The following is a 13,948-nucleotide window of genomic DNA, read 5'->3' as shown; positions in this document are numbered from 1 at the left end:
AGAATAAGATTTAAATGAACACCCTTTCTGGCAATTAAACGGAAGTTGTGTTAAGATGTTCAAACACCTTTTGCGGCAAGACATCAGGTCTGCGTTAACCACCACACACGCCTCGTGGCAGAACGTGTAACGATACAGACACACGATAATTGTTTTTTTCCCCTTTTATCTGGCAACAAAACTGACACCTTTTTTTACAAGGAGTCATGTTTGCATTGACCACAATACCTACGGTCGGAAATAAAAACAAAAAACACAACTCATGGTAATATGCACTGCCCTTGTAATTGATTGGTCCACACCCGAGACAGCTTTTCTTAGAGCCTAGTCTCACATGGTGTTGGACCAAAGGAGGTTCCAATGGTGTAAATGCTTATCCCCGAGCTCTCATACTCTGATGGTGCATTGTCTTTGAGTTTTGCGCCTTTTGGCGTCATCCGCGACGATTGGTCGGGAGGAGAAGCGGGGTTTTCAAAATTGGAGAAAAGATTGAAACGGGGGGGGGGGGGGGGGCAAAAAGCGGAAAACGGAAGTTGGATCCCAGAGGCGAAGTTGGAGGAGAGGACGGGGATTGGTTGTGGTGAAACAAACAGCGAAGGGGGGGTGGTGGAAAGTTCTAGAAAGGGGGCTGGAGAAGGATTAAAGGGGCGGAGAACACGAGGAGGAGGAGCAGGGGATTTTCGAGGGGAGAAGGCGCGAGCCTCGTGAGCTGATTACGAAGCCTGGGCCTTGTGTTGTTGCTGTGTCCATAACGAAGAGGCTCCCAGAAGAGAGTCGTCGGTGTCATTACGTCTTCTTGGTTCTTTCGGTAAAGTCACGTAGAATGGAAATAATAAAATAATAAAAATAAACATAATAAAATAATTCTCACGACGTTTCGGCCACAGCAGCCGTCCTCAGGTGGAGAACAGGTCTGTCGAGAAGACAGAGTCTGAATGACACACTCCAGGCTTGGAGCGACTATTTAAGCTGGGATGGAGGGGGAAGAGCGCCTTGACAAAAGAATTTGCATATCAAGAGGAATTTAGCATATTTATGGGAAATGCAGATATGCGATTAGTACTACTTGTGAAATGCGTATCATTGTCACGAAGATGGGTGGCGTTGTATTTCCGTGGTTCTTACACCGGCGAGCTATTTTCGCTTGAGTTAGATTCCCGCAACACGCCGCCCTCGTATCAGTGGTGTGGCGAGTGATACCTGAACCGGCCCAGGGTCCCAATCGCCCCCTTAATCTTCACCAAGCCGCGGTGACCAGCCTGGTGAAGTATGGTCAAATAGCCCCGCCATGACTTCCGTGCCATGGGTAGGCCTTCATCCAGCAGTGGATTGACAAAGGACATTTCACTTATTGTTACGCGCTCATTTCTGTTAGCTGTCACAGGCGTACATTCCCCATTGCTATGACGGGAGCTGGTCTTGGTCGTACAGATGTAGTGGTTCAACGCGGCATATTCTATAGCGGCTGCATGTCCGCGCTCGGCAGCCCGAAGCGGCGCTTGGTGAGCGTCGATCTTGGGGACATCGAAAGAAGTCGGGGTCAGGATGACCGTTGGGGTAAATAAGGGGGAGGTGGACCGACATTCAAAAAGACCGGCATCTGCCAATCAGAGAGGGATCTCATGGAGAATGTTCTGGAAGGGGTCGCGAGGGATTTATAAGACGGTCAAAACGAGCCCGAGGGGCAGTGTGATGAAGACAGAAGACGAGAGAAGCTGAAGCCGGACCCGCCAGGCTAGTTGGAGTCGTCTTGGGCGAGAGTGGTCCTGTGTGGACCTGGGTCGGCTAGGATAGGGTCGCTAGGGGCAAGCACAGTCCGTACGTCGGCACGCTTGACCCCCGGGGCGACCAGTGGTATCAACCCGCTGAGACAGCGAGACACGGCAGCCGAGAGGCGGAGGATAGGGACGCGGCGAGTGAGGGAGACAACGAGCGACGGCATAACTAAGCAAGTGTTATAAAGGAGACTGTAATCAAGTGGCCCGGAAATAAGACAAGAAGTCGTCCGCCTTCATTTACAACACGACACATACGCACTCATTCAGAGTGACACCGACGCACCGTGCTTGCAGACTGCGAGCCCCACTCGGCCACACGGATCCGTCTCCATACCGACATCAGCCAGCCATTCTCTCCACTGCTGGATGGGAAATGTCTCTCCGCTCACATATATCGTGCGCGGCGTTGGCGCTTTTATAATATTTATCCTGTGGGTTCACTGCATACCGGTCCATAGCTTTGATTACGTGGCCACAATCGCACCGCATTGCAATAACTGTGGCTTATCTTTACTTTTACACCTACTCCAGGGGACGTTGAAAAACAGCTTGACAATTTCGGGGCACCACTCCCTCCCCTCCCGCTGGTGCCGTGCGTGGGGTGTCGGTTTGCAAATTCATCAGCGACCGCAGATTATCGCTCACGGATTCCATCCACTGCGCCGATCCCCACCACATTCTTGCGGTGCGCGCGCGCGCAACGTTTGCCAATTGCCCCCCACACCCCCCCCCCACCCCGCCCCGCCCCGAGCGATCTTCATGCGCGCTGTGGCCTCCTTGCTCCCCGCTGTTGCTCTTCGCGCGAGCAGGTCGCAGGCGAAGAGGACGCGTGGCGTTGAAGGGGTGAGGGGCACGGGGCCTCAACGCCAGAAACCCCCCGAGACAGATGATCGTGCGTTGTCCGTGAGAGGGTGGCCAGGGAAAGAGCTCAATCAAATCTGGGATTTTTTTTTTTTAAATCTCATCTGCACACAAACACAACGTTTTCACCGGTATAGCCTTGACAGGCTGTAGGGGCAAGTGCTGTTAGCGAGTAGCACCACCTATGAAAGGCCGTCACGGCACACGAGGAGGTGGGTGGCCAACATCACGCCAGGCCGCCTTTGTCTCCCCAGTGGCGATGTTTGCACATCGCACCAGGTATTCATATCAGCTTGAGTCGACCTAGGAGAGGCTCAGGACTGGTTTCAAGAAAATCGTCACTGGTGGTGGCCGTGAGCGGGAATCGAACCTGGTTCGCCGGGTTCGTAGCGCACTTCGCTAACGTCTCCACTGCCGCTCACCACACCGCCAGCTAAAGCACGTCCCTCCACGTTGCCCCAGGGTGTGGAGTGCCACGTGTCCTAGTTTTCCTCCACGACTGTCCATCCTTATGTGGAGGATGAGGAGGAGGTAGCTGCTAGTCCTGGGAAAAGAAATATAACATCTGTATATTTTTACCCGCTTGACAACAAGGCGAACGAAAACATATTTTGGCAGTTGTGTAAAAATGTCGACGTGCGGTTTCACCCCTTTCGCGCGGCTATTTTTCAGATGCAGTTCGCCTCTGACCATCATACGTCCCGAATTTTTGTACAAGAGGTGGCAACCCTATTCTCCCCCCTCCCACCCAACACCCAACCCCCACACACAATCCTCCAGCAAGCTAAGCACGCGTGGGCCTGGAGAGGGCCTGGGTGGGTGTGACCACGGTACAGACGACGGGAGTTTTGCAGGCAGCAGAGGGCTGTGAAGACAAATCTATTGGGATGTTAAACCCCGCAAACGCGTGCAGATTAAGAACAAAAAAGAACGGCGCACTCTTACACACACAAACAGCGTTGCAGGTTTATTGAAAACAATCGCCATCAGCAGTGAGCGCTCCGCGCGTCTCGCCGGTGTGAATTGCGTGGCAGTGCGTTCGATCACCCGAGTCATCGTCTTAGCGCAGTCAATGCGAGTCAAATTCTAGCCTGTGGGAATTAACGTGGTCATCCTTTTCATGCAGTCAACGAAAAGCAGTCCAAGATTGAGTCCACTGTTAGCAATTCCCGCCCCGCCCCCTGGCTCCCCACACAATCATTATCAAGTCATTCAATCAGCTAAATAGACAAAGTTACCTTTGACATGCAGCCAATTGCCGTGGGTTGGGGTCTTCCTCCGTGCGCCGTGGCCTCTAACGATGACACGCAAATTCGTGAAGCGTTCCATATTTTTCTGCAATATTTTGCTGTCTTTTCTTGGATTTTCTGTTTGTACAGTCACTTTAAGATTCATAATCAACGTTTTTGGGTTTAGATCGCGTTATTTATAAATATGTCGTAACCCTCCACCACCCGACACGGCCAATCAGTAAAAAAGTGTCACGTTGACAAAAGACAATTAGTTCACTGCTTTAGCCCACCGGTGTGTTGAAGCGTGAAATCACAACAATTTACAATTTGAGTATGAATAATATTGGTCGCGAAAGCCTACGTGTTAAACTCACTTTAAGATGTTTTCTTGTTTTTAGTTTTTTGTTTGTTGCGGTTGCACCCGATTCAAGAGCCGAATGGCTCACAGGGCTATACCTAATAAATTAAACTTGAAGCTTGAAACCTCACGCAACGTTCTCCGTCTGCGTCTCCACGCAGACTCTGCCGGTTGGTTTGTTGGTTTCTGTCCCCATCACCGTGAATCGCCGCCCAGGTGTTTGGCGGGCAGTCGAAGTCATCATCAAGCGTGAGAGTTATCGTCCAATCGGAGTCGCAGTTGACAGCGAAATAAAATAGAAACGGCAACAACAACGCTTCGTTCACCAATATCTCCTTCACCCATTTCGCTCAACGGGAAGTTAAAACGTTGGCGTCCCGCGTGGCTCCGGTTTCAGAAGAAGAACTCGACGGGATCGGAGGGCGGCCTGTTGGGCTTGAGTCCCTGCACGGAGACGACATCACGTGGCCGGTCCGTGTCCTGGAGCACGCTCACGTGGACGCAGTCCTGGATTCACACGAGCACCGGGGGCAACGGTGGGGTAGGCCAATCAGTTTCAAAGACAATGCGAATATTATCAGAGCATGTTTGATTGCATGTGTTGCCACATGTGTGGTTAATGTAGACTCTGTCCCTTGCAAAAGGTGTCTATTTGGTGTTTGAACATCTTAATACCTCTTGTTTTATTGTCAAAAGGGGTAATTAAACCTATTCTTATTTTTCATCGTATTTTTATAACTCGAGTTCTACGTATCATTTTTACCCGTAATTTTCCACAATGAATTTCTATACGCGGATGAATGCTGCCAATCGACCGCCAGCGCCGACTATGTAAACCCGACGACGTTTAGGCCCGGAGTGTACAGAGGATGGTTTGTAAAGAAAACAAACTCGCCGTGCGTATTGTGCTTATTGAACGGCGCGTGGAATTTGTAGCCATCTAGGCTGGCGAGGTTTGGCTGGGGAGTTTTGGTGAGCGAGTTTTGAGCGGTGAGTTTAAAGGTGGTGAGTTGCCGGTGATGGTTTATCTGGTGAGTTTTGGTGAGTGAGTTTTGAGCGGTGAGTTTAAAGGTGGTGAGTGGCCGGTGAGGGTTTATCTGGTGAGTTTTGGTGAGTGAGTTTTGAGCGGTGAGTTTGAGGTGGTGAGTTTTGGCCGGCGAGGGTTTTGCTGCGGAGGGAGCTGGTAGGAACGTTGGGTTGCTCGGTCAATGGCCAGGGTCAACGGCGGCGTGGTGTATTCCGCTAATATGCCCGACTGTGAGGGCGGGCACAAGCCGGCGTGAGTAGGTTAAACGTTTGAGTTTTATAAGGGCACCATGGGGTGACCAGCCCCTCACCACCCAGCCCTACCCCTCCCACCCCCCACCCAGCCCCACCCTCCCCACCCAGCCCCTCCCTGCACGACGGACGGAGACAATAATCCCCTGTGGGCTGGTGTGACCAGGAGGTTCCTACCAGTATAATATAGCGAGGTCAGCTCACACGCGGCTATCCGAGATCGCACGTGGGAGACGGCACCACGTGCGTGCTGTACTCGCTGGTTGGGGGCGCCGCTGCCTCCCCGTGCGGTTTCGCTTTGTGCGCGTTTTTTTCGGAGATAAATCTACGCCCGCCGCACGAAGGCATCCCTGTCAACGCCTTATCAGTGCCCTACCTCGTTACAGACCTTATTGGTCACCCCCTATGAATCTCAAACGTTCATCCTATAAAGTCCCATCGCAAGGGAGAAACACAAACAAATAGGCAAAACAGCGTTGCCCGCATTGAAACGGCTGTACGCCGTACGGACCTGAAAACTCCATATCCCTGTAACAAGAATACGGGGTAAACCCGTATGCGTTGACACGGTATGTGAAGGGGAGGGAAAAAAACTGCACAGCAATTTATTATTACAAATCCGAATCGGCCCTTCGGTGAATTAGTTATGGCGTGGTAATTTGACATGGATTTATAATTCACATGAACGAGCATCAATTGCAATCCTGCCCTCTGCGAGGCGGATCAGGGTGTAATTTGTAGGCTGGGCTCGCAAATCTGTCGATTGCGTGATCTGCACTCGGCGTCTGTAAACGTGAGTCTGCAGTCACAATCCGACGGTGCACTAACACCGAACTCCGGTGTGCGGATGCGGTAACTTTAAAATAAACTTGAGACGCAGATGCTGTCAACAGAACGGGCTGTTCAATGCCGTTTGTTGATCAATAAAACAAATCGCTCACCCAGCACTCACCATGCCACCCACTCACCCATCACTCACCATGCCACCCACTCACCCAGCACTCACCATGCCACCCACTCATCCATCACTCACCTTGGTCACCCACTCACCCCGTCAGAACCAGTTTTTTATCACGCCATTTATTGATCAGCTAAACCCACACCCATGATGTTGTGGGTTTTAGATGAGAGCCTCCCTAATTCCATGTGGATCGTGGGGGTTATTTGACCATACTTCGTGTTGGTGAGCAGGGGGGGTAGAGTGCAGTACACCACACAAATGTGTTTTGCTGCAGTGACCTCTGCTGCCCACCACGTTGCCACACGGCAGCCTCAAGCAACCTGGCAGGCACGGTGTATGTTGTTGAACTTCTTTCGCACCGCACGTAGCCAACCGTGCTCATCGGAGGTGCGCTGGAAGGACACCAAACTAAACACCAACAGAAGTTCTCAAAAACTACTTTCGATCGAGATTTAAAAGTGCATAACCCAGTGGCTTCCTCATATCGGAAGAGCGTTCCAGACGGCCCCATAAAGCGCAGCTAACAACTATCCTGGCTCCATCTGGACTAACCTAACGAGATTGGACATATGTCGGGTGATTAGATCATAGGCCAGTTTCGCACTGACTCATGCAGGGCGTTTTTCAGGGGCCTGAAATGCCATTCATGACTTTCAATTTCCCTGCACAACTCTTGAAGCAATGCCGCCCCCTCCTGAATATTCTAGATATTGTTTGCGGGATGAGCGGGTTCCATCTCACCCACCACTCCGCCCACCTTACCACCCACTCGCCCATCTCTCACCCAGCACTCACCTCGCCACCCACTCACCAAGTCACAAACCAGGTGTTGCTTTTTTTTTAAAGCCATTTATTGATCAATCAGCTAAACCCACACCCACGATCCGCAGCCGAACACACCAGGATTGTACTTCAGAAGCTCACAAATTAATACATCTCTCGTACAAAATCAACGTTTACTGCAGTTTCAGCCCGCGAGTTTTTCCCTTAAACACGCGAGACCATTTATAGACCGCGTCATTCACCACCAGGCCTGCTCTCCTACAAGAAATGTTTTATTTGCATCGTTCTGCTCAAACGTGTTGGGACCTTTTTAGTAAAAACTGCTCTACCCGAGCTATAAATGCTCAGACACTCGCATTGCCTCTGCACCGTTCGCCTTTCGGCGTTCTCTGCATTAACACCGGCGGTGAGACACGGCCATAAAGAAGGCTGTCTTCTGGTGTAGGCCAATCAGTTTTAAAGACAATGCGTATATTATCAGAGCATGTTTGATTCATGTTTTGCCACATGTGTGGTTAATGTAGACTTTGTCCCTTGCAAAAGGTGTCTATTTGGTGTTTGAACATCTTAATACCTCTTGTATTATTGTCAAAAAGGGTATAAAACCTGTTCTTATTTTTCATCGTATTTTTATAACTCGAGTTCTACGTATCATTTTTACCCGTAATTTTCTACAATGCATTTCTATACGCGGACATTCGGATGAATTCTGCCAATCGACTTCTCCAAATCTGTCAATTCGCAGCGAGCAGGAAAAGTCAATTTCTCAAACTGCAAAGACGGCGGTTCATGGAAGAAAATAGCAGACTAGGATTTTGGTCCAAATTGTTAAGTTTGTCTTCTCGGAAAATCCAAAAAACATTGAGCCGGTCCGGCGGAAACCCACAGTGTTGGTCTGCTTCCCTGTCGCCACGGCATCATGACGCATCAAATAAACCGAGGCCAGCACAAATGAACGTCGATTGCACCGTGCATTAACAATGGGGAATGGGCCGTCATTTACACAATCGCAAGAGTCGTGGTAAAAGGGTGGTGGCAGTAACCGAGCGGTCGGTTGTAACGCATTTTGCGTGCTCTGCTCTGGCGAGCGAGCGGGCGCGCGCAAGCACACGCGCACGCACAAGCACGCACGCGTGGCCACTGGCGATTCCGGCTCAGCCGAAGTGCTTCAGCTCGTCGCCCAGCTTCTTGGGGTGCTCCACACTGTGCAGGCTGCGCTTCGCGTTCGTGTGCGGCAGAGGCTCGTGCACGCGCAGGTGAATGTACTCCTCGTTCCCCACGTGGACCTTGGGGAGGGCGCGGTGGCGGGAGGGCGGCAAGGGAAGAGCGCGGGGTTCACAAAACGAGGCGAAGGCGATGTCATTCCAGCACGGCGCAGGTGTTCGCAGGTGTTCGCGGGTGTTCGCAGGTGCGCTGCACAGCTCTCGGTGCGTCGTCAGGTCATGACGAGTGTTGTTGGGCACGATGGGAATTAAACAAAGCAATTTTGACGCGTTCAGTTCGGTTGTTATACAGATAGGAACAACAGTTCCACACTGCCCACCAGGGATTATTTGTCTGTCTGACTGTCGTGCATAGCCACGCCCTCGATTTGTATTTCATAGAGCGCTTCCGGCGGGCTCAGCACCACGTGACGTGCCGCCCCACGCAGCTTGCGCCGCGTGACACGGATCGCACGAATGCGCCGTCCAACCAAGTTCCTGCCTGCCCACTCCGAAGGAACATGTTTGTTACTCTCCGGCCATTGGGCAAACACAGGCTGCCTTCGCTTTATGCGGGCTCGTATTGTGCGATTTCGCGCTCTATAGAAAACAAAAAACTATTTTTATTTTACCAGGTTAAGGCCCACTGATCTATATAACTCTTTTTTCAGAAGCGGCCTGGCTACCACAAATGATAGCTCAACAAATTGGCTCATCATCACGTTGAAATTTAAAACACATTCTCCACACTCTCAATGTGGAGGGAAAAAGCGGAGGACCCATAAATAAAATCTACGCGACCACGGGGAGAGAGAGAGACACCGCAAACTCCAAATATACAGCGGGTGTCGGGGTCGGGATTGAACCCACGACCTCCTGCAGCCCGGGCAAGAGAGATGGCGTCTGGTGCCACCCTCCCCACCCGTTACCCACGCCAGATCGCTACGCCACTGCCCCAGCCACGACAGCCACGACAGGCACGACCCGACCGAGATGAACAAAGCACAAGGACCGGTGGCTTGTGCCAATCGCGACGTCCTACTGCGCGACGCTGTGGGCAGGGGGCGGCTGCATGCCCCATCTCACCTTGATGAAGTAATTGGTCCCTGCCACCACCTGCGTGGTGAAGGTCTTCGCCTCGAAGACGCTGAACTTCTTGCCCGTCTTCTCTTCCGCGTGCGACTTCATCTGCGGGGTGGCGATAACAAACCACTTTCTCACAAATGCGTTTCACGACTTTATAAAAAGTAGGCGTTTTGTTTTGTGGCCGGAATTGGGAATCTTGCACTAGATTTCGATGTTGAAATCAGGTCAATTTTAGCATTAACGGATTTACGCAGAAGTTCATTTATGACCACTTTCCATGGGTGCGTTCCGTCCCAAGCTCGCTTGTTGCACCCGGCTGAATGTTAGTCTTCTTTTTGCTCAATAATGTTTAACGAATATCACCGTCTCTTTCAAATTTAGATTCCAGCTGTGCTTCATCGGTATCACGAGAACCGGTAGTGTCTCAAGACACATGACGCCGTCTCTCTCGCACACAAAGCAGCCTCATGTTGGCACACAGCCTCTGGCAAGATATGACGGATCTACAGCCTGAGATCTCTTCCATTGCCTCTTCTCCACGCTCGACGAAGAGCCGCCGTGAGGGTGCGAGCCTTGCTGTGTAGGGGAATTCGCTGCACGGCAGCAAGCCCAATTTTTTGGCTATTCTATAACAGAGGTTATGTTTGGGTAAATATAAATGTCGTTAAACCCACCACCGTCCCGACACAGTCGATTAGTAAAGGTTTGTCACGTAAACAAAACGTGCCAATTAGTTGCTACTTCAGCACACCGGTGGAGAGTAAAACATTTTAATTCTCAAAAGTGGAATTTGTGCAAATTTTATGACAAAAAACGCATGTATTATTGTTGTTTTTTGTGTATGCAGTCAATCAATGGTGACCTGGGTTGAGACCATCAACGAACCACACCTGAGATTCCAGTTTAATGACAGGCAGCTGAAACCAGGATTTGACCCCAGGGTCTCGGCGGTGGTAGCTGACCCCCGAACTGCCTTGGATGTTTTGGATAAACATAGGAGGGCTTTTATCGGTCGTTGGCTTTTAAATTCAGATTTTTAAATACACCACATCAGAGACCACCTCTGTTTCCTACTTTGGCAACTATGTATTGTGTAAAGCCACGGAACACATATGGTCCTACTCATATAAAACAATGCATCCAAATCGTGTTGAAATGCAAGCCATGAAAAATAGTAACAAAAAGCAAGTGATGGGTTTTGATTTAAAGCTTTCTGTGACTGCAGGGATTCATCTTCTTGGTTCTTTCGGTAAAGTTACGTGACTTTACCGAAAGAACCAAGAAGAAGTGATGGGTTATTTTCTGAGAGAGTACCATTAAATGGCCACAATGGGGACAAAAATTGTGTTAAAAGTAGTGAGTTTAATAAAAAAAAAATTTGTTTTCAACTTTCTAAAAAAATGTTTTGCAACAAATTGGAACCAATTCATGCAATGGTTAAAAACGATTACATTTGCGATGAAGCAAGAAGTGGAAGCGCTGTTGCCAAGGCGGAACGGATTCCTCCACTCATATCCCAGTATCTGATGGGCGCGGCGAAGGTGATGTTTTGTTGTTGCAGGGATTGAAGAGTATTGTTTGTGGGCCGTTCCAAAGCCCCAGACCTCATGTGGCATCGAGCCACGTGAAATAACCGCAAGGCTGTGGTTTCACCAACCGCTCGTAGATGAAGCGTAAGAATTAAGAGTTTTTTTTAGATGTATGAACCCTTCTAAGCCACACGAAAAACCAGTTGTACAATGGCCAAGATCAAGTTTGAACAAGTGATGAAAGACATTTAAATTTACCCCAAACGCTGTACCCCTCGTTATGAGGTTGGTGAATTGCACAAATGTTGCGAAACTTCCCCTTCCCCGTAGGCGTCGAGGTGCCACACCCTGGGTCATCTTTACGGGATAGAGTGTTGCCCCCTCGCACGTTGTGTGTGCTCCTGCTTCCTCCCACGTGTATAAACACTCACCGTTAACTTTCTGAAAAAACTTATATCCTTAAATAAAAACCAATGCAGGGCCCTCTTGAAGCAGGCTCCTACGACTGACTCTCAGCGTGACTTTCCTGCGTAAGCAATTAAACGTTATTTTATAATCCATCTCATTCCCTGAAAATAAACACAATAGCCCCACCATGGAATTGAATACAAACTTACACGTTACAGGTCTTTAGCCATTGTCCATCCTGCTATTTATCATATTGTCTATTGAGGCTCAAACCCTAATTGAGTTGGGAAATGTGATGAATTCTGGGTGACATTCGGTCATAGGCAACGCAAAATTAAATATATACAGTCCTGTATATCATATAAAGTCAACACGTACGCTTTCGCGACCAATATTCATAATAAAGGTTTTTTGGGTTAGATCGCGTAAGTATAAATGTGTCTTGATTTAAAGCTTTCGTGACTGCAGGGATTCATATTCTTGGTTCTTTCGGTAAAGTCACGTAGAAGAAAAATAATAAAATAATATAAAACAATAAAAATTCTCACGTTTCGGTGTGAAATCCACAGCAAGAATTTCACAGCTGATGATTGCTTGTGTTGCAGTCGAAACGTCGTGAGAATTTTTATTGTTTTATATTTATATTATTTTATTATTTCCCTTCTACGTGACTTTACCGAAAGAACCAAGAATATGAGTATAAATGTGTCGTAACCCTCCACCACCCGACACAGCCAGTAAGGTTTGTCACGTCAACAACGCGCGCCAATTAGTTTACCACTTCACCCCGCCGGTGTGTTGGAGAGTAAATCCACGACATTTACAATTTGTACTAAAAATTGAATAAAACCTTTATGATGAATATAAAGTTGACCCCAATTAATAATGGACTACGAAGTGTTGTGGGCATTTAAGCACCTGTGTTAGGGCCTTCCAAAGACAACATTAGATTAGTAATTATTATAACTCCTTTAGAAAACAAGCGACTTTCACTTCCTCGTTCGCCCTATGCCTTGCCTGGTGGCACTATTGTGTAATTATACAAAACACACTCATAGTACAGGGTTTGATTCGGTTAGATCGCGTAAATATGCGTCGTTAAACCCGACACAGCCCCTTAGTAAGGATTCATCTTCTTGGTTCTTTCGGTAAAGTCACGTCGAATGGAAATAATAAAATAATAAAAATAAAACATAATAAAATAATTCTCACGTTCTATTTTTATTATTTTATTATTTCCATTCTACGTGACTTTACCGAAAGAACCAAGAAGATGAATCCCTGCAGTCACGAAAGCTTTAAATCGAAATTTAGTAAGGGTTGTCACGTAAACAGAACATGCCAATTCGTTACTAGTAGAGAGCTAAAACCCACAACATTTACATCCGACGATCTCACCCAAAACGAACCTGTATTGTGGATATCGCTCGCGCAAGACCACGTGTTAAACTATAAAAACAATCGTAAACGTGTCATTATCATAGGGCCTCTGTGGTGTCAAAGTCCCCAACTCTTAACCCACTCATCTCTCGGACCTATTTACGTGGCATGAATAAGGGCCACGGCTCGAAACGTCGCCAATTCCCCCACCTTTTACGGCCACAAAGTGTTGTTGTTGTTGTTGTTAGACGCGTGTTTGTTGTGCTCTGTGTTGGCCCGTAATGCCCCGTCTATGGATCGATCTCTGGCGACAGGACCGGCGACCCGAGTTCGACTCCGGCCCACGACCTCCACGGCCACGGGGCCACAGCGGCTACCCCGAACGGGTCCGTGAGTCGCGGCTTGGGCCCTCACCTCGAATGCCCGAGTGGTGAACCTGCTGCTGCTGCTGTGGCGTCAACGTCGCCACTAGAGAGACAAAGGCGGCCGGGGAGGACTTGACGAGGTGGAGGGGGTGGAGGGGTCATCTTTGTCTTTGTGACAACGCGGGGCCGTGACAGATGAGCGCAGCGCTGGGGGTTGAAGCCTCCTCCTCCTCTTACTCACCTCGTCGGCGATCTTTTGGATGTCCGCTGTGGCCGTCTGCACCTTGTGAGTTCCTCCACACAGCATCTTGGCGGCTCGGGGAACGACTCGAGCGAGAAAGGCGGAACAAGAAGAAGAAGACGCAGGAGAGGGAGGAGCGGCGTCGTCGGATCAAACCTCACGAGTCTGACGTCGATCTGAGGTCGCGGTCGCTAACTTCATCACCCCGACTCCTCCCACTCCTCGTGGCTCCTCCTCCTATTGGCTCCTCCCCCTCTCCTTGGCTCCTCCCACTCCCCTTAGCTCCTCCCCCTCCTCTTGGCTCCTCCTCCTATTGGCTCCTCCTCCTCCTATTGGCTCCTCCTCCTCTTGGCAGCCGCCGTGGTCTCGCATGGGGGGGAGCGGTGGCGCAGCGGTTAGCGCGCTTCGTAAAGCTCAGAATCTGTGGTTTTTCCCATTTCTCTTTCATACGTAGATATTACTGGAGGAATCCGAAAAGCTACAAAG

General features: G+C 49.5%; 1 protein-coding gene across 1 annotated transcript; it reads right to left on the bottom strand.

Annotated features, from left to right (window-relative positions):
- Positions 1-7,298: 7,298 nt before the first annotated feature.
- LOC133356946 (cystatin-B-like) lies at positions 7,299-13,641 on the bottom strand. Its single transcript, XM_061574652.1, has 3 exons — positions 13,463-13,641; positions 9,540-9,641; positions 7,299-8,537 (listed from the first exon to the last, which is right to left on the bottom strand). Exons 1-3 carry the CDS (start codon positions 13,526-13,528, stop codon positions 8,406-8,408), a joined length of 300 nt encoding a protein of 99 aa, XP_061430636.1. The 5' UTR covers positions 13,529-13,641; the 3' UTR covers positions 7,299-8,405.
- Between the last annotated feature and the right edge of the window lie 307 nt (positions 13,642-13,948).

The sequence above is a fragment of the Lethenteron reissneri genome, chromosome 56 (assembly GCF_015708825.2).
Source record: "Lethenteron reissneri isolate LAM-NWPU_2019-01 chromosome 56, ASM1570882v1, whole genome shotgun sequence".
Classification (NCBI taxonomy): domain Eukaryota; kingdom Metazoa; phylum Chordata; class Hyperoartia; order Petromyzontiformes; family Petromyzontidae; genus Lethenteron; species Lethenteron reissneri.
The sequence above is the reverse complement of the archived record's forward strand: the minus strand, read 5'-3'. Positions and strand labels throughout refer to the sequence as shown.